Raw genomic sequence first — 23227 nt, forward strand, 5'->3', positions numbered from 1 at the left:
ACAGTCAACAATAAGCAACAATGACACACAGAAGGCAGTTTGACATTTAATTCTCTGCAGGTAGGTGGTACACTCTCTGGTTTAGGTCTCAACACACCTTTACAATGATATATAAAAAAAAAAAAAAATGCTGACAAAATGACAAAATATATCTTGTTTTCCCTACAAGGAATCCAAAAAGAGAAGATGATACGTTCACCGGCTGAGGTGAAGGACGGACTCTGTACAACGGGTGTTTGTGGTGAAGAAAAACAATGTTAGGATGTGGGAGAATCTCTGTACAACAATGGAAACACAGATCTCTACTCTAAACAGAGGCCATATGTACAGTTTCTAGTCGCTTGGCACTATTCCCAAACCTAATACATGTATCTTTAACATATGCGTTTGTAGATGGGAGGGAAAGCTACTAGAGGGTTAAAGGTTGAGCTGATGTGGTAAATGTCGCCCTCCTGTGGTTAAAGGAAGGTAAGAAACCTTTAATGTAATAATATATTATGAAAGTCTGGATATATCACATGGCCACTGCAGAAGAAATGGAAGCCAGGTATTAACTCCTCTCAAGTCTAGTTAGTCCTAAATGACAGGGGGATACAGATGAATATTTTATCTCACACTGTAAAATCAGGCAACATGAAACTCGACAAGATCCCCTCGTACTCTTGTCGGAGTTGAGCACCTGAACGCACCGTTAGTTTTTGACTAATTGTGGGAGGAGCAGCAGGTCCAGCCTGACAGTCTGATGGTCTAAAGAAACTTAATGGGCTGTGTCCTTCAGAGGATCCGGCCCCCTGAACTGGATCAGTGCTATTGTTTCCTACTGGTGGTGCCAAAAATGCAACCAAGTTAATACTAAAATCACACAGATGTACTTCACTGGGCACCGCATTTGTTTGGTGATCTGCAGGTCAAAAGACGTCTAGATTGAATCCAGTTCAAACCGAATCAGAATGCTTGAGATCAAAAGATTACAAACTTAACAGTTTATTGTGAGAGCCAACTCTGCTATACTTAAAGTCACTCAGTATTCAAGCTCTTCTAAATGCAATGTGATAAGACCTCCATACGACTTTAAAAAGGATTGGGAGAAAAACTGTGGCAAAAATGGTGTGTTTATTTAGCCAATGAGACAGATCTCTCATAATTACTGAATGTTATTATGTGTGATATTTTATTTTTACTTGAGGTAATTCTGCCTCAACTACAAGTTTCTAGTTTTCTGCTCCTTACTTGCTTTTTGTTCACTTTATAATGTGAATTTTTTTAGAAATAAAAGTAAATTTGTATAATTTGCAAAAAAATGTGCAAATACACAAATACAGTATTCTTTCCATACGTTGGTGAATATTAAATAAAACTTAAACTACACAACTAAAATGAGAATGTTCTGTAAAGACACTATGAGAAATAAGCTTTTAAATGTAGTTTGAACAATTTTTATATGTAAGCTACATAAAAAAAAATTTAAACCAAATTTAGCCCAGATTGAACCTAGATATCTCGACATCTTTTGAACTGCAAATCACCTAATCAATACTCACCGAGTTGCACACAAAGACATTGGCTCTGATCTCTTTCAGGTGTTTGAATTCTAACAATTATTTCCAGCTGAACTTTAGTTGAATTGTAGATAAGAAGTAGCTTATAGAAAAACAACAAAAACCAAAGGGAGTTTGGTAATCAGTATAGATAAAGAGTTAGTGGAGTCCATGCAGCTAGAGTCAGTTCTAGGTAGTAAAGATGAGGGTTGTGTGTGTAAAATACATTATGTACATCGATATTATTACTGCATCCACTTCCAGATAATCTCATAGACAGATTCATTTAGTCTTTTTCTTCTTTCTCTGATGTCTCTGTCCGAGCAAGTTTTCCAACACCAATCCAAAATGTCTTTTAAAAAAAAAAAAAAACTTTTGTTCTCCATTTGTTGGTTTTCTTCATGTTTTTTTGTGTCCCAAATACACATTCACACACATGCTGCGTTCCAGAGTTGCCGGAAAAGTGGGAAAATCCAACTACTGATGGGAGAGCAGCAGGACGCCTCCTTAAAGTTGGAAGTTTGAGTAGGAAATTTAGGATTCGTCTTGTGTTTATAATCCTTAAAATACACTTTCAATGTAACAGGAACCAACTCTTCTGTGTATTTCTGACCTCCGACAGCCATCATACACACAAACACACACACATGCACTCATTCCCTTAATATTCCTCCTCTTCTCGCCGCTCATCATACCATCGTCTCCGAGCTCGACCCTTTCCCGGTGAAGAAGTCCCAGAAATTAGCGGCGGGTGACGGTTTGCTCTCCTCCTGTGGCGTCTGTCTCACCCAGATGCTGCTCTCCGTGGACCCGGTCAGACTGGTGCAGCTGCCGCTCCCGCCACCGCCCAGGGTGAAGTTCAGCGCAGAGCCCAGCGGGCCCCTGCGGTCCTGGGTGTCGGGGTCCTGACCGTGGAGTCTGGTAGTGGAGCTGGAGGGGGAGGACGAGGAGGGCTGGGACAGGCTGAGCAGGTTGTGGTGGGAGTGGAACTGACGCATGTGGCGGATGGATTTACCAGGAGGGACGTCACCTGGAGGGTTGAAAACAGGAAAATGGTTCAAAACTGCACTTTTATGGTTTAAGTACCCTTGAGAAAGCCTTTTCATCCCTTTTCCTTCAGGAGAAACATAAAATGATCTTCTTTTGTCCTTTTTATCTGGCAGATTAAATGAAAAAATAAATTATAAATCATTCAAGTGTTAAAACAGTGGAAAACGATGGAAAATTGTTTTTACTTTCTGATATATATATTTTTAAAGTAGGCCTATAAAATCCACAAATTCTCATTTGTGACTTTAATTAAAAACTAGAAAAACAAGTAAAAAACAGACCATTGTTGGTCAAATGAAGGTCAAAAATACAAAAACATGTCCATATAGGAACATTAACGGTACTTAATGTTATTACTGTATTAATGTTCACTGTTACAACATCTCCAACTTTCTATCTGTCACAACTAGGTGGTGCTGTGGTCACATTTATCATCCCAACGCATGTTACAGCGTGTGGGAGTCAATGTTTCAGTCAACAAAAAAATATTAATTTGATTTTAAAGATGCTTTTAATGTACCGTGGTAACACTAAACGTCGCTGTATGTGAAGTGATGTACAGACCTTGAAGAAGATGGTTTGTATCCTCTACGGTTTGGATTTTTTTGATTTTTCATCTATTTTTCAAAAATACTCTCTCTGTTTCTCTGAAGGACATTTCTACCGGCTGTTTCTGTGCAAAACTGAAACTTCAAATAGTGTCAAGTCTCCCTTTCATCTTGTGTTCACATATGTGATATGCAACGATATTGATGTTGGGAAGGCGTGCAATGATGCAAAAAATGCTTTAAAACTAAAGTAATGAGCCTGTTTTGAACATGTAAGGAGTAAAGTACTGTTTTTTTGTGTAACGATGTAGTCAAGTAAAGTACCTGAAAAAAACAACTTTAGTGCAGTAATGAAGTATTTTTACTAAGTTACAATTCACCTCTGGCTTTTTATTTCCCAACATAAAGTATAAAAGTTCTCTCCATGCTGCCAGAATTATATTGTAGGGGAAAAAATATCCTGGTGGGAAAATACCGTCTAAAAAGAAAGCGGAATCGACCTTAAAAAGGTTTTGTTTTGTCTTTTAACATCTAAAGATTGCTTAGATCTCTAAATGGAGTCCAAAATTAGGACGATTGACAGCTCAATGTCACATGAAGGATGTCGCTCATTGTCCCCAGACTCTGTTAGTCCTTGACGCAGCGTTTATGAGAACGGATACTCAACTTTTCACTTCCCTCCTCGTCATTTTGGAGAAAGATGGCTGATTGTTCAGTCTCATTCCCAGCTCACAAAATACCGCACTCGACCTGAGAGCACGCCTACTCACTCACTTACCATCAGCCAAAGTGTCGGTATTTGACAACCTGGGAAAGAGACTCAACTATGAATCTTTCTCCAGAATGACTCACCCCACCTTTAAGCTCCATTAGCTCTGGAAGAACTAAACTAAATTAAATTGTTGTTAAAACATACAATACATACTCATATCAGCCTTTAAAAATGTGTAACTTTAAATTATTAAATGTCAATTTAATAACATGACCTCTGCAGCCTCGAAACGGCCAGAATAAAAACGTCCTAGAATGAGTACCGTATCTCGTTTCCTGACGCTTCCTGTTCTGGTTCAGTTTGAGCACGTTGAGGAAGACCTCGCTGGTCAGGCTGCCCTCGCCACCGCTACCATCAGGAGGGAAAAGCGGCGATGGGGGCTCCAGTGGGGACAGACTCCCGCTGGAGGCTCCCACAGAGTCCAGAGACGCCCCTGTATCCCGACGACCCCCCGACTCGCTGCTGCTCTCCACCGTTAGGTGACTGCCGCTGTGAGGGAAACACACACACACAGATGTAACATCAGTAGTTTGTTTAAACCCAGAAAGTAAAGAAGACTTGGGACTTGGTTGTCGTGGTTACCCGAGTTTCCTACGCAGCAGATAGTCGATGATGTCCGGGTCAGTCTGGATCAGACTCATCAGGACCTCCTGCTGCAGCTCTGCAGAAACCTGGAGGATCGGATGTATGAATGCAGACGTATATTAGAGGACCACTGAGGTCATGTCCTTGTATTTTTCTTAAAATTTGAACCCAAATTTAGTTAAATGGACTTAAAGGTTGTGGTTTTACAAAAGCCTTTTCTGTATGAAATAAAAAAATAAAAGCTAACAAAAACAAAACCTTATCTTAAATCCAGAAAGGTGCACCCAGGTCATGAAATCTGCATTTTTAAGTTAAAAAGTTAAAAAAGTTTTTTTTTGTTCAATTGATTAACTTTTTATATTTTAATAAATGTTAATGAATGTAATGTAATCAAATGCAGAAAAGTGTCAAATATTTTTATGAACAAATATTATTACAGACATAATGGTATCGTGTATGACAGATAATATGAAAACAGTTTTGGACGTGTTTTTGTTTTTATCTTAAGTAATCAGAGAAACAAGCTGAGCTAACGTTAGCAGAATCTCGACTCGCAGCCCCTCCAGGACGTCATTTGGGAGAATAATGTTTTTGTAAATTGTTTCTGGAAAGAAGACTGCTGTTGAGTATGACCCTTAAATCATATTAACACCTCTGATCCTAGAAGCTCTTCCTGCTTTATTCATAGACAGTTTGATTATCTCGGTCTCTGTCGTACCGTGAAGAGCCTCCTGTAGTTCTGTATGAGCACCAAGGTCACGCTGATGATCGCCGTGCTGTCCTCAATCCCCATGGCGTAGATCTGAGGACTCGCATCTCCTCGTTCCCTCTGCAGCAGGTTGGGCCCAAAGATCACCGCCAGGTTCGCAGCCGTCATCTTGTTCCCGGAGATCTGGATTATACAGAGGACGAAGAGGAGGGAGGTTTGTGTATCGACCTTTTCAAGGTAGATTGATCAGTAGTTATTGATTGAGCCTACCTCCTCGTCATTTGTTCCTATGCTGTCCTGGGCGAAGCTCTGCACGGTGTGTAACAGGCTGAGGAGTCGCAGCAGGGTGTCGCAGTTACAGGGAGGGAGCAGGTAGAGGAGGTGCTGCAGGTACTGAAGCTGGTCTGCTCCCCTCAGCACTGCAGGAAGGAGGCACAGAGAGGACGGTTAGTACCGGTGTGACTGCTGTTAACTGCTGTGTGTGTGTGTGTGTGTGTGTGTGTGTGTGTGTGTGTGCGTACAGTTGGCGTGCAGGAAGGCGGGGTAGAGCTCTCTGGGCAGCAGAGGATCAGGCATGTCTCTGAGAAACTCTTTGAGCAGCGCCGCCACATCATGGACGCTGTGCTCTTCATCCAGCTGGACGTCCACCCCCATGTCAAAGTCCTCCCTCAGCTGAGGAACAGACACACACACACACACACACACACACACGAACAACCAGGGGTCACTTTACCCTGATGGACACAATTTCTCCAAAACAGGATATCACACTTATTATCAACTTTTCACATGAAGATTATTTTTAGATTCCAGCGTACAGTGAAGACTGACAAGAATATCATTTTTCATACCCTTCCTGTCCGTAGTGAAAACCATGTACCTCCAAATTTGGCGATTCTGAATTTCTTTGATAAACTGAAGGATTAACTGTGCCTGTATCGGTAGAGAAAATTCTCCTACTTCTTAAGATAAACTATTTAAAATCCTCTTGGAATAGCTTGATAATGCATTGTTACAAAGCTGAAAAACAGGCTATTTTTCTTATGAAAGGTTTTTTCAGAGCTACCGAGTTCTCACAGAACTGCAATCTTGTGCAATATGATGCATTGCTGTAGATCAAACTACCCAACAGAATATATAGTAGTTAAAATGAGCTCAGCCATAAACATCCACAGCAGTAAAATGCAACATACACACTTATGTTATGCAGCAGTGATACTGATCTAAAAACTTTCATATAAAATAGAAAAACTGACACCATTTTACTGCAGGATGAATAGTTTTACTTTTAATACTTTAAGTGCATTTGAGCTGAACTTCCATTTTGTTGTGATTCTGGCGGCCCCTGTGGACAAGAGCGGTAGTGTTTCTACTGCTCTGTTTCATTGATTTCAAGGGGAATCCAACTGAATCTTCTCCCCGATGGTCTTGTATGTCTATGTAGGTCATATAGAGGTTTCAGTATTAAATTGAGACTGTTTCATAACCAAGTAAAAACTCCTTGTTGTAGGTTTAAGTAAGGTTTATAAGGTTTTAATGTCCTTTCACCACCGGACAACATTTTATTCAGCTGCAGATGTGACCAGAAAATGTCCTCACCTGTCTCACTCTCTTCTTAGAGCTACCAACTCGGAAAATCCCCACAGTCTGAAGGCCTGGGGACACAAAATGGAGCACAAAGTAGTCTTATCAAGTAGAAGTTTCATTTATCTTCATTCAATCTAAACATTTTAATTAAATTACTTCTAAGTTTTCAGCTTCAAGTTAAAAGTTTGTTTGATTTGGGGACTCCAAATGGCGCCAGTGAGATAAAGCTGGTGTCTCACCTTGGTTCTCGATGTGACTGCAGCACCTCTCCAGCACCCGGGGCACCTGTCTGTAGATGGGGTTGAGGCTGAGCTTGGTCTGGGTCCTCCCGTCCGACGAGCGGCTGCCACCCGGTGACTTCTTCTGCTCCAGCTCGGCCGGGTGAGAGAGCTGCAGGGCCTCCAGCAGGCGAGACTGACTCTCTACAAGGTCGGAGATGGAGTCCACGGACAGACCGCCCTGCAGGGGGGAAGAGGAGAGACTTGATATACACTGCGAGAAAGGAATAAAAAAGCCTCGTTTCTGGGAAATGATTCTTATTTTCTGCCTAAAGAGAAAAATAATCTTGTCAGGCATGTTTTGCATTAAGAAAGTAATCTTGTTTTAAGAAACTATATCTAATTTTATCTTAATAAGATGTTACAGCTCATACTGAGCTCGATTCAACAAGATAAAACAAGATTATTTTCCTTATTTAAAGAGTAAGACCACTTGCGTGACTTCTCAATTCAAGAGAAAGTCGTCTAGTTTTTCACTGTTTTAATAAAAATGCTAAAAATAACTTGTTGTTATTGGCGTTTCAAGAAACTGTGTCTGATTCTAAGATTCTTTTCTGCTTATTTTTAATGTTAGATTAAAGGCACACATTCTTAAATTCAGCTCAATATAGTGACCAAAATACTAATTTTAAGAAAGTCTCTTATATAACTGAGTTTTCATATTGTAATAAGCCCAACTTGCTATAATTGTGGACCATCACAGTCTTTCACTGGCTTGATTTCGATGCTAGCATTTAGCCAAGTAAAACTGTATTACCCTATTGGCAGTATTTTTGCTCAATACAAGAAAATGTGATTAAATTTAAGAATATTTGGCTTGTTTTTGCAGTGTAACTAAATGTAGATTTAGAGTAGATTTCAGAAGAGAAATATTGCACTTTTCACTCCTCTAAATGTATTTGACAACTTTAGTTACTTGTCAATTGGAATTTTATATTTAAAAAAAAAAGGTAAAATACAGTTTGTTATTGATGCATCCAGCCGTTGGTTTAGTTAAATTCAAAGAGAGGAGAAAAATCTGTGTGGACTGGGGGGCAATAAATAAGTTATTCTTCCTCAAGTCAAATATCTTTCATGCATAAATGTTTGAGTATATAAACTTAAACAGTTTAAGACAACTGTGTTTGGTTAGGTTTTAAAGTGTTAATAAAGAGTTTACAAAAGGGGATGAGAAAAAGAGAAAGAGATACTAAAAGCCACTTGTGTGTGTTAGGGATAGACGTCAAGGCACAGAAGGTGACAGGGGAAAAAGAGGGAAAAGTTTAGAGAGAAGAGAAGAGACAGGGGAAAATGGAAAGAACGTCTTAAGATTGATGCCAGCAGAATAGAGGAGTCAATTTTTATCACTCATACTGACGTTGCCGTCCAATAAATATCTGAAGAGCTGAAAACGAATACCGCAGAAATATAAATCACTTGTCTACGAGCTGCAAATTGTTTCTGGAGGAACGTCAAGTGTCGGAGGAATTTCCAGCAGCACTTCAGTCCAGCAGCCGAACGGCACTGGAGTTCAGAAATCAAAGGATATTTATTCCATCGGAACGGTGGTGTGTAAAAAATGTATATGCTACAAGTTTTGTGTCTTTTAAAGCTTTTAAAACAGAGTATTTAAAGGAAAACTGACTGAGGGTGAGAGTTTTTTATTTAAAGTCAGCTCTGAGGAATTTTCCATTTACGTTAATTTCTTACATGTTTGTGCAACTTTGTGGGACAATCTCATGTCTGCCAACCTCGCACTCAACAAGTTTGTCACTTTTCCAGACAGAATGCAAAACAAAACCTGCTTTAAATGAGCGTGTAGTGAGGACACAGCCGTTCATCAATCTCTTTCCTAGTCCAAGTAAATGAGTTCAGGCCTCACACTCGCAGCAACTTCTTCCTCCAAACGTTCTTCTCTTCTACTATTCATCTTGTTCCAGCCATTAATTTCAACCTTTACTCCTACTGCGTACGCTATCTGTCACTGCACGGGACACGACGCAGTGACAACGCCACCACAGCACCGCAGCCTCATCTGTCAAACTGAAGATCTCCAGCCGACTGTGTGTGTGAGTGTGTGTGTGTGTGTGTCGTCAGATATGTAAACAGTGAGCTGCTACAGGCCAGACAGCAGTAAGAGGGTGAGTCAGCGTCCCATTTAGGTTGAGACGGATGGGAAAACTTTTTTTTATAACTGTTTTTACTGACCAACCACTTCTGTTCTACCTCTACGGTTAGGTTCGTTTTCATTAGTCGTTTTTTGGGTACTTGTATTGTATTTTTAAACCAGTAATTTTACTTGTACTTAAATGTAGTAGTGCTGTCTCTATATAAACAAACAAGGTTAACGGTCAAAAGATATTTCTATATAGTTATTCTTTATGTCTGCCACCGGGTCGGATTTCCCTTGAAACCAATGAAACAAAGTGATGGAAACACTACTGCTTTTTTCCACAGGTGGCGCCAGAATCAACACAAAATCAAAGTTCCTCGTAGCTGCTTTAAGTACACATGAAAATGTCCCTTTAAAATGTGTGGGAATGGAACAAAAGAAATGAGCCAAATGAGCGGCTGCATTAGAGAAGAAGCAGCTGGTGTGTCAGCGGCGGAGCTCCAGAGAGGGGATGACTCGGAAAACACACATGGTGAGTTCACTGTCAGGGGTGGCGAGTAGCGCAGTCACAACCGGGCCAAGTCTATGCACTAAAGTTGAAGAATGATGCTATTATGGGTTATATTACTGCACCTGTAAAAAAGTGACCCAAATCAAAACACACCCAAGATGTTGTGTGACCGACAAGTGCATGCTGGGTGTGACTAACATGCAAAATGCTTGCGGCAGATCCTCCAGGTCTGTATTTGCGACATTGCTTATGATGAAAATAAACACCGTCAGTCACCGGCCAGGTGGCTGGTGAGTAATTTAATCCAATTGCTGTGTTTTTTTTATGTGACCCTCGCTGTCCACCACACCAATCTTGACTTCAGCGAATCAAATCAAAGTAGCTTAGTGCTATTCGGTGCTTTCTGCACAATGTCGGTGTTGTTTTTTGCCGTAAGAAACATCTGCTTTATTAGAAATGTGGCGACACATTCCCGGTGTTAGACAAAAGTCACAGACATCAGCGTTCTGGCTGGAAAATGTGATCAGTTTCCCCGACTTTGGTGGATTTTGGAGTCATTCAGTGGTTTGAAAACCTTCAGGAGCTCAGTGGGACAGAGAGGCTGAGTGGACTGGTTATACTGCGACAGAGAGACAGAATATCTTTGAAGTTTTGTTCTATAAAACAAGCAGTTAGATGAAAAATTATTGTTATTTTGATTTATATTGAATTAATCATTAAGGAAGAAAATCATTGTTTGCTGCCTGCCAATACACTGACATTATTATTTCTGTCTGTCTCGTGTTTACGTCAGAGACCGATTCTTACGAGCTGCACTTGATAGCTGGTTCAGATGACTGTCTGTGGCTGTGATCATACTCATTACAGGCTCAACATAACAACTGTTTCCTGATCAGTGTGGAGACGATTACAGGGTGTGATGGCCTCAAGCAGAGAGGGTTCACACACAGAAAAGCAAACACACACACACAGCATTTTTCGTTCAAACAAATAGAAGAATTCGTTGTGAAAATGTTTACAGCTGGAGATGCAGTCAGAGATTAGTGAGCTGCACTGTGGAGGCCTTCATTACAGGACACACACACACACACACACACACACACACACACATTTCCAGTTTTCACTTTACAGATCAGAATTTTGTTCCCTCAAACTGATTCAAATCTCTCTTTAAAAACACACACATGGAAGCACACAAAACAAATAACTTCCACTTTCCACTTACATCTGGAATTTGATAGAAACAAGGAAGAAATTCAAGATTGCACTTTGTTGCATTTGGAGCGAGAAAAAAGTTCAAAATTCACCGATCCTTCAGTCACAGTATCAACATTTACCAATGGTGGTTAAGATATCTGTGGGAGTGTGTGTTAATATATAAAGTATAAAGTATTTGCGTGTTGTCATGAAAAAGAAAAGTAGATTCAACTTTTTTCATGACATGTATTTTCTTTTTTTTTATTCTTTTAGTTTTTAATGGTTTTATTCAAGTTTGTCAGTTACTAGCTCCCTTTTTCTTATAGACAACAAAAATGTGTTTTTTAAAAAAACATGTTAAATTTAAGACTTTTTAAGACCATTATGAACACAATTGAAGATCTGTTTTACGTCCATGTGTCCAAAAAATATGAAGGTAATGAAGGGACATTAGTATTGGTTTCATGTCAATTTTTAAGTTTTACTTAACATTTTTGTTCTTTTTCAACCGCTAGTAATTTTCCTATTTTGATTTAAAGTTGAATTATACTTTTATGGGGGGGACTAAATTAATAATTAAAAAAATGCACAATGGCAGGATAAATAGAGATCTTATGTATTAATTATTTGCTTGTTTGTCTAATTGACTTCCCAGATTTACTGACTTACAACTGACAATACATTTACATTCTTCTTTATGGGCTGAGAAAGTTTAGGAAAATCTTATCATTTATAAAAGTAAAAATGGTTCCTCGAGATAAAAAGAAAGTTTGTCTCACCCTCCTCTGTCCTCGGCCGGTGTTATCCAGAAACGTAGGCGACAGCGGTTTGTTCTGCACATCAAAAATGGGCGCCGGTGCCACCGAGTTTGCGGACGGCGAGCAGGGACCTCCGCCCGTGATTGAAGAGGAGCAGACCAGCGGCTTGTTCCCGTTGAAGAACTGCCTTTTCTCGGCCCGGAAGCGCAGGACGCTAGCCTCCAGGTCCAGACAGTCTCGCCTGCTCTCCTTCAGGGCGTCCTGCCGCAGCTTGTAGGCCCGGTCATTGGCGATGACCTGGGAGAGCGGGATGCCGAACGCCATGGGGTTCGATTCTGAGGGAGGAGAGGATGGGACAGGAGAAGTTATCTCATCTTTTCTTCAGGTTTCAGATTTTGAGACAAACAAAAACAAATTATCTACGAATTATCATTCAACTCTGCAGTTCCCCATGGAGACTTTTAGCCTCTATCAGCTCATTGTTTTGGTTTTGCAGCCCACACATTTACTGTTTTGTTCTGCATTATATCTCTACTTTGATTGACCTACATTTCCAGCTGACACAGGCAGCTATTTTAAGCAAAAACAAAGCTCCGATTAAGCCACTATACACTGCATGCCAATAGACCAAGTTAGCATCTAGGTAGTGAACATAGTAGAGCATTTAGCAGCTACAGAGATATTTTAGAGACACAAACAGAGGTAAAAGAAGAGTGAATATTGGACTTATTGGACAGTAATGATGTTCCTTTGCATCTGCTAGATGTATAAACTGGCAGCTATTTGCTAACACTCAAAAAAGTGCTACTATGTAAACGTTGTGTTTTCAATATGCGCCACATTGACCAAAACAAATTCAGTTCATACAGCTTTAATAGGATTTATTGCCACAACCTCTCCTCCTACTAAACCTGTGTCTCAACCAGCAAAGTAGTGGAGGATTTCTGAGCTACAGCAGCTCTCACACAGAGTAATTAGATATGGAGTTCAGATGAGAACATCAGCTGGATCACAATGTTCACCAAGGTCATGATAATAAACACGATGCTTTACCTCAACCTGAGGAACAACATGATAAAAAGAAAAAGAAAACAAGGAAAAGTGTGTGGTCAAGAAAAAGTGAAAGCTGCAAGATCCATCTCCTGACACCGGCTGGGAGCCAGTTCCAGTCTGGAAAGCTACACATCAGCTATGTACTGGAAAAAAGACAACACCAAAATATCAAGAGATGTGTTTCTAACGACAGTGCTGTGATATAGAAACAGTGTGTTGTTTGATGCCCTTCACAACAATACCAGTACAGTGGCTTTCTAGTGTAAACTCTGCACAAATATGGCCTTCATGCTAGAAAAATGTGCACAGCATCACCCTGAGACTCATTATTACAAACTGTTGCCTGATATGGCTGAGAGACTCTAAATCCCTCAAAGAATGATTTATACTCGGGCGAAAAAGAAAATCCACTTATTTGGTGTTGCAAAAACTGTGTGGGATGCTTTTTTTTCAGACTCACATTGTCCCCAAATCCTGTATCTTTTTTGGTGAATCATGAGGCTGCAACATTGAAAAACATGAAAAAAGAAAATGGAAGAAACAGATGGGAAAGATGTCAGTATTAGCATTTTTTAAATATTGCTTAAATGTTTCTGGTGTCAGTTGTTTCAGGGACGAAATGAAGTCGACATGAAAAACTCCCACGCTGCCTTGCTTACAGCTGGTGAACTTTATATTTATTTCATGCAATCTGAGGTGTCTGTTTTAATGTCATTAGCCTACTTCATCATGTTGCAGTGCTGCAGGTTGCTCTTTAGTCTCTTGTCCGATGTCATAATGTTTCTGCCAATCATAAAGGATGTTCTAACCTGATACTGGCCAAAATCACTGAACTGGATATCGGTCCATTAGCCTAAACTATTAAGAGCTTAACTACCTTTGGCTTTTGTATTTATTTCTTCAAGGGAGTAGAATATTTGTTTCACAGTTTAAGCATGATGTTTAGCAAAGTGCATCCATACATACTGTATGTATTATTAATGGCTAGTTGTTCTAGGGAGAAATATGTATTGGCAGATACTCAAGGTTGCAGCATCTGTATCACACATGAAAAAGTGGTATCGAGCCATCCCTACTGATCGTGTCATGTTCTGTTTTGTTGCATGCATGTAGGTATAAAGTACATTTTTTTAAAAAAAATTGTCGAAATGATTAAACTTTAAAGTTAAAATAATCTGTTTAAATGAAACTGAATTTGAATGAAACTGAAGTTACGGGCGTGTTTTAACACTAGCAGCAGGTGACGACGTGTGTGAGAAGTCACGGTTTGCTCGAAAACAACAATCGCGGCTGCTAAAAAAGGTTAGTTTAGATGCTGCTAGCATTAGTTATACCAGAACTGGAGAGTATTTCTTCATTGAAAGAAGAGCAAAGAACATCACTGGAGGGTTTTCTCAATGGAAAAGATGTTCTTTTCTGACTGGCTTCGGTACGAGTTATATGGTTTGTTTAGTTGAAGACGCTGATAGACAGGCTGTTCATCCAACAATGACTTCCAAGATGGTTCTCTCAAACAAACCATCTGGCGCACAAGAAATTGCCTTGAGAGAACTTGTGTTCAACTAACAAAGGGAAGAAGTGGGGAGACAGATTGAGAGCATAATACAGAAAGAGACTAGGAGAATGAAGGACAGCTGTGTTTAGAGAAGTTAGCAGATAATGACTGGGAAAAGCTTATAAGAGATTTAAGACTGATGTCATGGTTATATGTCATGATGAAATGTATGTGCAACCTTTTCAACTTTTTAACGCAGTGATCGCACAGCCCCTTACAGGAGAGATTAGAAGTTCAAGTAGATGAGCGGTATAAGAATAGACAGAATGGATGTAGAGAGCAGGCAAGAGAGGGATAAACAGGTAATCATGTTAGAGCAGCCACAGCCACAAACCAGACATCACACTCAGACTGATACAGGCTTATTGCAGCGCCGGCCTTACAGGCTACAGGTAAACGCAACCTGAGTGAGGTCACTGTCATGGCAGGAGTTTCATGGTCAGCAGCTCGGCTAAAACTGCAAATCCTTCGCTGTGCAACTTCACATGACCACAACAGTTGGCACAACAAGATCCAGCTCTAGAGGTGAAATAAGAGCATTAAGAACAATAAAAACAATGGCTTGGTTTAAAGAGTGTGACAGTCTGAGAGTTGATTGGAGTTTTTATTTTTGCAAAAGAAAACAACACATCGTCTGCAAAAGTTTGTGAATTATTAAAACTATGAGATGGCAAAATGTGGATTTAAATTGATTAAGTAGGTCAGATAATACCCTTTGCCAAACAACCCTGATGTCAGACAGAACCTCACTGAATCCTGCTGTCCGTTGTTGCAATTTGATATTTAGAAATAAAGAACTGCACAAATCTCCATCTCAATTATAAAAGTATGGCTTTGTCTATTTACCAATGACTAAAAATTATTTTCTTAAAAAACAAGTTTAGAAAAATCTACCAGAGAGCTTGTTCCCAGAATAAATAACCTGTTTCAAGATAAAATGAGGCAGATTGATTGACTGAACTAATATCAAGAAAAATGAAGAAGAAAAACAAGTTTGGAATCTAGTTATAATTATCTCAGAGCACTTGCATAGTTTAATACCTTAAAAGACTTTGTGTCTTTATAGAAAAAATATTTTGCCTGTTGCCTTCAGGACATAAAAAAAGATCAGGGAGGATGTTTGCCAGTTCGCACTCCCCGAGCGGCCAGTTGAAGGACGTGCCATCCAACGACTGATACATTCCGCCAACCTTGGGTGTAAAGTGACTGCTCCACTGTACCGCACCTAAAATACACACTGATGTTACAGAAGGCTAGTGAGGCATTAGAGCTCACTCTGCATGTGTCATTCACGTGCACAAAACAGAAAAAACAGCTATACTTACACGCTCACATTCACAGAGTCGTGATAAGGATTGTTTGAATAAAGACACATGGACAGCTAACATACACACACGTGCACAGTCACACCCGGTGAGAAATTTCCCAAACAGGTCAGACAGCCATGGCAGACTGGCAGGATGCCACGTAAAGTCTTAAAAGGTATGGGATTGCCTCAGCTTGAAATAACTCTCAGGTTGTGTGAGGAGTTTATTCAACGCTTACACAGCAACATGAACGTATCATTCATAGGTCAGCGGAGAAATACAGGAAAGATTGAGCTTAGAGCTAACTTGTATCTGAGATGCAATTTCTTGTTTTCCAAAAGGCAAATTCAGTAGTCGCCAAAACCTTCATCTAAGTTTTTGGTTTCTCTACAACCCCTTTTTTAAGGTTTCTGCTGCTTGTTTTGAGGCTGAGGCTGCCCTCCTCCACGTGTGCCTACTTCAGGCGCCAGGCTCACAGATAAGCTCCTTGACAGGTGCCTTGTTGGCCAAGCGCCAGTTAGCATTAACTTGTAGCCACTGGCACAAGCCAACAGTCACTGGCTTGCTAAAAAAGGCTGCAAACTAAGTTTTAACTGGCTGTTGGTAATGGTAGATATCATGAGACAGAAAGGTTTATAAGCAGCTTGCTAGCCCTTAACCACTTCCTTTGAGCACAGATCTTTCTCTCGTTTTTCTCATGCACATTGTCGGTACTGAATTTAATCCCTAATTTCCTTGGTCAAAACACAGTTAGGTTCTCAAGATCTGAAAATGGCCTCTGGAAAAGTTCCTGCAGAGTCAAAATGCCAATCTGGATGATATTTGTTGTATTAGGACAAACATTTGTTTTGTGTTGTAATTGTTTCAGTATGTGGTTTCAGATGAAAACATGTTTGCTTTTTCGCTCTTCAGGAACTTGCCATTGGATGACTCAACAGCAGTAATTACCACATTTACGTCTTATCAACATCAGTGGCCGTTTGCCATTTTTCCACCATATTTTGAGTGCAGATATTTAATAACAGTAATCCAACTTCCTTTGCCGCTTATTGAGGGAGAAATCATGATGGACACTTTGGCATTACACCCTGTGTAATCTGGTACGTTTCAAACAAACACAACGTCCCCTGCCAACAAGAACTTGCCCCATCCATTGAGATGTCATCTGTTAATGTGTCTTGTTCACTGCACTTAATGGCCCTGTTGGATCAGTAAGCCTGTGCTTATTCCTCAGTCCTGACGTCTGTTGCCAGGAACAGCCAAGCTGACCACTCCATGCCGCTGCCTCCTGACATTTGGCCACGTTTTCTGGCATCGAATGCCAACTATGACAGTGCTAGCTGCTTGTACTTGAGGTGTGCTTATTTAAAGTAAATAGTTGATGATTTAATAACAATTTCACAGTTGGCTGTGGCAGCTTGGAAGTCTTGGATAATACTTCTCAGAGCCAGGCAGCCTAGCTAACGGAGGTCTGAAGTGATAACACATATATTATATGTACACATAAATATAGGCCTAATATAATCTTTTCTATTTTACTTTAATATGATTCTTTTTTGTTCAGTAAAATATTCATGCAAATGCAATTAAAACCATTAACCAAGGAAAGAACTGTTGTTTTTGGCCAAATATTTTTAAATAAAAGGGGATTTAGTAGGCTATTTCTCTACCAGTGTTACATTTCTGTCAGTAAGAATAAATCTTTGTGTTTAAACATTGATGTAAATAAAGAGTTTGCTTGAAATATATTTTGAGGAAGATAAGGAGGTGGAATATCTCTTATTTTTTATCCCTTTTTACTTTTTTGCATTTAAATACTTCTTTATTCTGTTTCTCATGTTATTTAGATATCACCTGTCTATGATTTCCTCATGACTCCAATGCCACATGCACAATTGTAAGGACTATATGAACATTAGCACTCATTGTACAAATGTACAAGAGAAACATATCGGCTCAATAAAAGATATATGTTAGAAATAGAAATGTTTCAGTTGACAGTGAAATTAAAATGTAAAAACTTTTTCAGCTCTTTAGAGGCTAACTCCAAGTCAAATATTTGTTTGAGGTTTAAGGCACCTTGAAACTGGCAAAAATGTAAGCTTTACATTTGTTTTTACACTCCATTTGAATTATTTACATAAGACTGTTATTATTAATGTATTTTGTCCTATAGGTTTTAGGTTGTGCAGCACAGAGGGGAATATGGACTCAGGACTTCTTTATTTCTGAAAAATGAAGTGGAGATCTCACTCGTGCCAACAGACATTCCTTAATATTTACCAAGAGTCGTATTTAATTTTTGACAGCCCTGTTTAGCTCACCACATTTAGCATTTCACTGATGAAACCACTTTGGACACGTCCTGAGTTAACGGTAAAACAAACACTATAAAACTCAGACAGGAAGACCGCTGTGTGTGTCGGACTCGTAAAGCCTTATTGTTCAAGAATTCCACTATTTTTCTTTCTTTAGTCCTCAGGTCATCGTCTGTTACTGGAAGACTAAAGAAGATATATTTAGATGCTGTTCAGCACTCATTACTATTTCTCTTTCACCACACCAGCAGCTGGATGATAATATTAGTCCCTCAAGGATCTGTATTTATGTAACACAGGATGTCCTCTATGTAAACCCGACTGAAACAACACAGAAACAAACTATAGGAAGCTCTGTAACTTCAATTTAACCTTTTCCTGAAAGTAATGTCTGGAAAGAGCAGCATGAAGGCCAAAGGAGAAAGAGAAATGCACAAATATTGGAGGAAGAGCAACTGGGAAAAACACTACCAGTTGGATGGTCTAATGGCGTCTGAGAGCCCCTTTAATGGCCAGTTTATGCAGACGTACACAAAGACATACACTAGTTTGATTCAAGCGTGCCTTTAAGCCTTAACACCAGGCAGTCCAAATAAACAGTTGGCACTCGTTCGATCGGCATACACCAACGCTGAGCTCGGCGTCCAAGCTGCGACACCGCCTTCAGCTATTCAGCTCCCTCATCTTCCTCAGCCATCACCTGTTATGGGGTGCCGCAGGAATGAGTCCTAAAACCTGGAAATGAGTTAGCATTTTAGCACTTTCGGTTCCCTCGACTCGAAGTCAGTGGGTTTCTTTAATCAGGTTTTGGTTGAAACAAGGAGGAACATTAAGAGATCACATCTTGTAAGTAAATACCTTAACCTGTGGAGTTTGAAGCTTTTACATGTCTAACCTCAACCTCTTGCAAACTATTCTAACTCAAAGTTTCCACCAGTTGCATCACAGTCAACCTTTAAGTGGGCAGAAAGTTGGCTGTGATGCAACAGAGGAGCAAGCGGGAGATCTGCTGCGCACGATTACTAGACGACCCGCTCTACCGCCTGAGCGTTGAGTGAGTATAAAGTGGCAGAAAATGAACCTCAAAAATTTATATTCAATTGCACTACTTCAGTAAATGTGCTACTATCTTCCTACGTGGTCCAACAACCAATTCCAAACTAGATTAGGCTCAGTGCTGCAGGAAAGTTTGTCTGTTAACCACTGGTATGAATTTTTGATGTTTCTTACAGGACTTAAAGGGCAGCCATAATCTTATTTACACAGTTAAACTTCAACAGTAACACTTTTATATCCAATTAGAAACTGTAATTGGAATATAAATACAAAACAGGTCTTCCTAAAGCATAAAAAAATGGCAAATTACATAAAAACTGTCTTACTCATTACCATTTTTCTCACAGTAACTCCCCATAAATTACAGTTACCACTTTCCTGTTGCATGTAACCCACTACCTGCCGGACCCTGAAGGCCACACCGTCATGCCGATCAGTAGTAGAGGAGCAGAGCCAGCAGGAGCGCTGCCAGGTCCCAATGTTCTGTGTTTTGATTAGCAGGGATAGCTTCAGCTAAATCCCAAGAGGCTGGAGGCAGGATTTAAAGACCTGCGGAGACAGCCTGGGAATGTGTGTGTGTGTGTGTGTGTGTGTGTGTGTGTGTGTGTGTGTGTGTGTGTGTGTGTTGTGTGTGTTTGTGTGTTTTGGCTCACATCTTGCAGTGCTGTGATAATCACCTGAGAATAGAGAACATCTCTTTATGAGAGGTTGGGGTCACACTGGCAGATGAGCGGCTACATGGCTTAGAGGAAGAAGAGGAGGGAGGTAAAGAAAGCAGCGGAGAGAGTCGAGGAAAGAGGGGAAATGAAAACGAGGGGAGTCGGACAAATGAAGAAACAGCTGCGTTTACATGTTCACAACAAGGCAACTATGACCAATACTATAATAAATAGAGTTCATTTTGGGGCTTTAACAACTTTTCAAGCAGACTCCGGCTTGAACCAAGTAGTGAAAACTGAAGCTGACACTAGTTTCTGTGTAAATTAGCTTCATGTGTTTATGAAACCGGAATCGGATCATTTTCTTCCCATAAAGAGGGGTTGGCACGTTGTGGTTCAGTTTGGTCAGAGGCTGAGACTGAATTGCTTTTATCTTAGCGGGTGGATGACAACATCTGAAAGAAATCTGAGCTAGAGACAGTGGTGGAATGATGCACTGTTAGTAATTAAAAGTGCTGCAAGGCATTTAGCTGGTTATGAAACAGTCTCAATTAAATACTGATGCCTCTGTATGAGCTACATTAGCACACAAGACCATCAACATGAAGATTGGTTATTTCTCTTGAGTTATTCTTAATGCTTGCCACCGAATCAAATAAAAAATGCTTTAAGTACAAATTTACATCCAGTTACAACATTTGTGTTACTGCTGGAAATACAGAGTCCTCATACCTTTCTTGGCCGTCCATACATGAGTGTATTTGTCAACACACAACATGAGCAATTAATAGGAATGTAAAGATATATCGCAGTTAATCAGTTGTCGTATTAAGGTGCAAAGATTCCATTCACAAAATGAAATATTCATTGTTTTGCACTGTTTATACCTCAGAAATAAAAAGAATGAATCTATAAATCTACAGCAACACAAGATGCACCGGAGCAAATGTAGAGAAATCATCTGGTAAGAGGGAGGCAGAAATATATTCTGATTTAATCGTAAAAATCTCATATACCAATATTTGCCTGGAAAAGCCCACAATTTAAGATTACTGATCTTAACTGATTATTGTGGCACATTAAAGCACTGAATAGAAATATCTAAAAGGTGGCATTAGAAAGCAATAAATTGTTAACTTTAACTTACTATAACTTAAACTAAAATGTGGCTATAACAGATTATTCAAATAATTTCTGTTTAACTTTTAAATGTGTGTGTTCTGTTTAAAAACAAAAAAAACTGGGGTGGCCACCCCTTTAGATCCGCCCCTGAAGATGCAGATCTGTACAAGTGTTGGGAAACTTCATCCAAAGTAAAACCCTCAGATAAATATCTGTATTTAAAATGTTTTGTATGAGGAGAAACTATAACGTCATACAAAACAAATATACATCAATATTAAAAAAAGTTTTTTTTCTTTGGTCTTGGGGCCACAAGGCATATTACTTGGTAGGTAATCTAACTTCTCTGGAAAAACAGAGTCAAACGAGATCATAACTAATCTCACCTAAGATGCCATCTCTTGCAAATAAGGAGATAATCAAATTTCAAAGCAGTCTGAGGTAACAGGTTTCAAAAGACTATGAGCAACCACATAATTAAATCACTTTGATCAATGAAAAATTGAATAAAATCTGACTTTAAGCTGGTTACTTCCAGTAATCAGAGCATCGTTGTGCACGTCCAGGAAACACACTCTTCTGACGGAGTCGGGTTCTGCAATCGCAGGGTGACACAGACGCTTGAAGAGCTCGCCGAGGGCGTTTGTGAGTTCATTCATTATCAAGTTTATGTTACAACAACGCAAGAAAGACACAGAAACAATGAACCACGAGCTTGAGTCACTGAAAGCTCCCATGAGTCAGTCTGCAGCCCTGAGCCACTTGTGCTTTATAAACACAGTATTTCAAGTATGTAAGACCATTAGTGGTAAAAGCCACTGGTCTCCAGTGGCGGTGAGGCTGGTTTTAATGGACAGAGGGGACATTGTGTTTGATAATATTTACTGTAACAAACACTGCAGAGTCTGTGGGTCACCCAGGGACTTCACGGAAGAAACACATTCACGTGGGAATAAAGATTATCAAAAGGAGACAAACTGCGGCCAGAGATGGTTTTATGTTTAAACGGCACATGACTGTGTTTGTGTGATTAACTTACCTCGCTCTTTCTTTTCCTTTGAGAAGGAGTCAAACTTCCTGCGTAGAGATTTTCTCCGTTTGTGTATTGCTGTGTAAAAAAAGACAAAGTCACGGTAAATAAAATTCTTGTCTTGTGAACAATAGACACATTCACCTCCCTAAATTAACTTAATGAGCTCAATTATCTCTTCTTTCTCTCAAATACACACATTGCCAGTTCAAACCGGCCTCATTACGACCTTTTTCCTCCCTTTTTCTTCTCTCTTTCGCTTATTATCTTTCTCTCCTGAGTGCTCGTACCCCTAAGAATAGAGCGGACCATTTCAATAGACGAGACCTTGGTGTTTGTTTGTATGAACAGCCCATTGCTTAATGGCTGCACTGCCCGAGACATGACAGACAAAGGAAAATAGTGTGTTATTGTTTGTGTGTGCGTGTGTGTGTGTGTGCGTGTGTGTGTGCGTGTGTGTGTGTGAAAATCTAGAGAGGTAAATGAATAGCACAAAACACAAAACTATGTTTATCTGCATGATACAAACGTAAAAACGTATATCAAACAAGTTAAAAAAAATAACTTTTGCCGGGACGATAGGAAGGAGTCCATTAAGCTAAGTCCCAGATAAGCTATGTGACACACTCGTCTACGTACAGGAAATAGGAAAGTTGACCGTCTAGATCAACTGTTATTGGAGGAGAGAGAAAAAATGGGCGGGACTTATGTATAAATTGTCATCTCCATACCATGAGATGTGGTTAAAAACTCCAGTTAGTGGAAATTCAGTGACTTTTTGTTTTGTTTTGTAAAACTAAACAGAAGACAGCGAGATGGTTGATTGACAGCTCAGCCAACCAGTAACAGAAGACACAATTAAGGTAAACTTGCTCTACAAACCTTAGCTTATAAGCTAAAAGGCGGTGGTGTTGAAGAATAAAGGGCAGGACATTTAGCACAGAAACTAACCACATATAGGACGGTGACTTAATGCTTTATGCAATTAAGTTTAAAATCAAATTATTTGATTGGTTACATGGAAAAATATCCATTTATCTGTTGATGTAGATAAGGAAAAAAGCTGCACAGGGTGCTGTCATGAAACAAAAAGTAAAATATTACATATAATATGTTTGATATGCTGCAAAAATACAATTTAAGTTCATTTTGAATGTTAGAAAACCACCATGATTGACATTTTGTGCTTTCCTGCATCCCTTCTGTTTGGTGTTTTTCAAAATTTCAGCAGATTATAACCCAAAAAAAATTATTTTAGAGCAGCAACAGTGAACCTTGACTGCAGAAAATATGCCTACAGTAGATGCTAGTGGTGTGTGTATGAGGGGGAGAAGTTCTGTGTGTGTGTCAGTTTTTATGGTGTGAGTTTTGCTTCGCGTCGGGTCCTCTCTGTTTTACGAGCTCTTACATCCTCCCTCCCTGACCGGGCGTATGAAGAAGAAGCCATTGTTTGGGTTACCAAAGCTGTTGTTTAGAAATCACTAATTCAAGGTTGGGTCTTT

At 39.7% G+C, this 23227-nt stretch overlaps 1 protein-coding gene across 3 annotated transcripts in view; it reads right to left on the reverse strand.

Annotated features, from left to right (window-relative positions):
• Positions 1-33: 33 nt before the first annotated feature.
• The window catches only part of arhgap36 (Rho GTPase activating protein 36), a 71505-nt gene continuing 48311 nt past the window's right edge, over positions 34-23227 (reverse strand). For all 3 annotated transcript variants that reach the window (XM_051400454.1, XM_051400456.1, XM_051400455.1), the window contains exons 3-12: positions 21735-21803; positions 11647-11960; positions 7029-7248; positions 6802-6857; positions 5724-5874; positions 5473-5621; positions 5212-5385; positions 4491-4579; positions 4171-4397; positions 34-2568 (exon numbers count right to left, since the gene is read on the reverse strand). In XM_051400454.1, coding sequence (XP_051256414.1) covers positions 2228-2568; positions 4171-4397; positions 4491-4579; positions 5212-5385; positions 5473-5621; positions 5724-5874; positions 6802-6857; positions 7029-7248; positions 11647-11960; positions 21735-21803 — 1790 coding nt within the window. In that variant the 3' untranslated portion in view covers positions 34-2227. The remainder of the gene's footprint in view (positions 2569-4170; positions 4398-4490; positions 4580-5211; positions 5386-5472; positions 5622-5723; positions 5875-6801; positions 6858-7028; positions 7249-11646; positions 11961-21734; positions 21804-23227) is intronic.

The sequence above is a fragment of the Dicentrarchus labrax genome, unplaced genomic scaffold, assembly GCF_905237075.1.
Source record: "Dicentrarchus labrax unplaced genomic scaffold, dlabrax2021, whole genome shotgun sequence".
Lineage (NCBI taxonomy): Eukaryota > Metazoa > Chordata > Actinopteri > Moronidae > Dicentrarchus > Dicentrarchus labrax.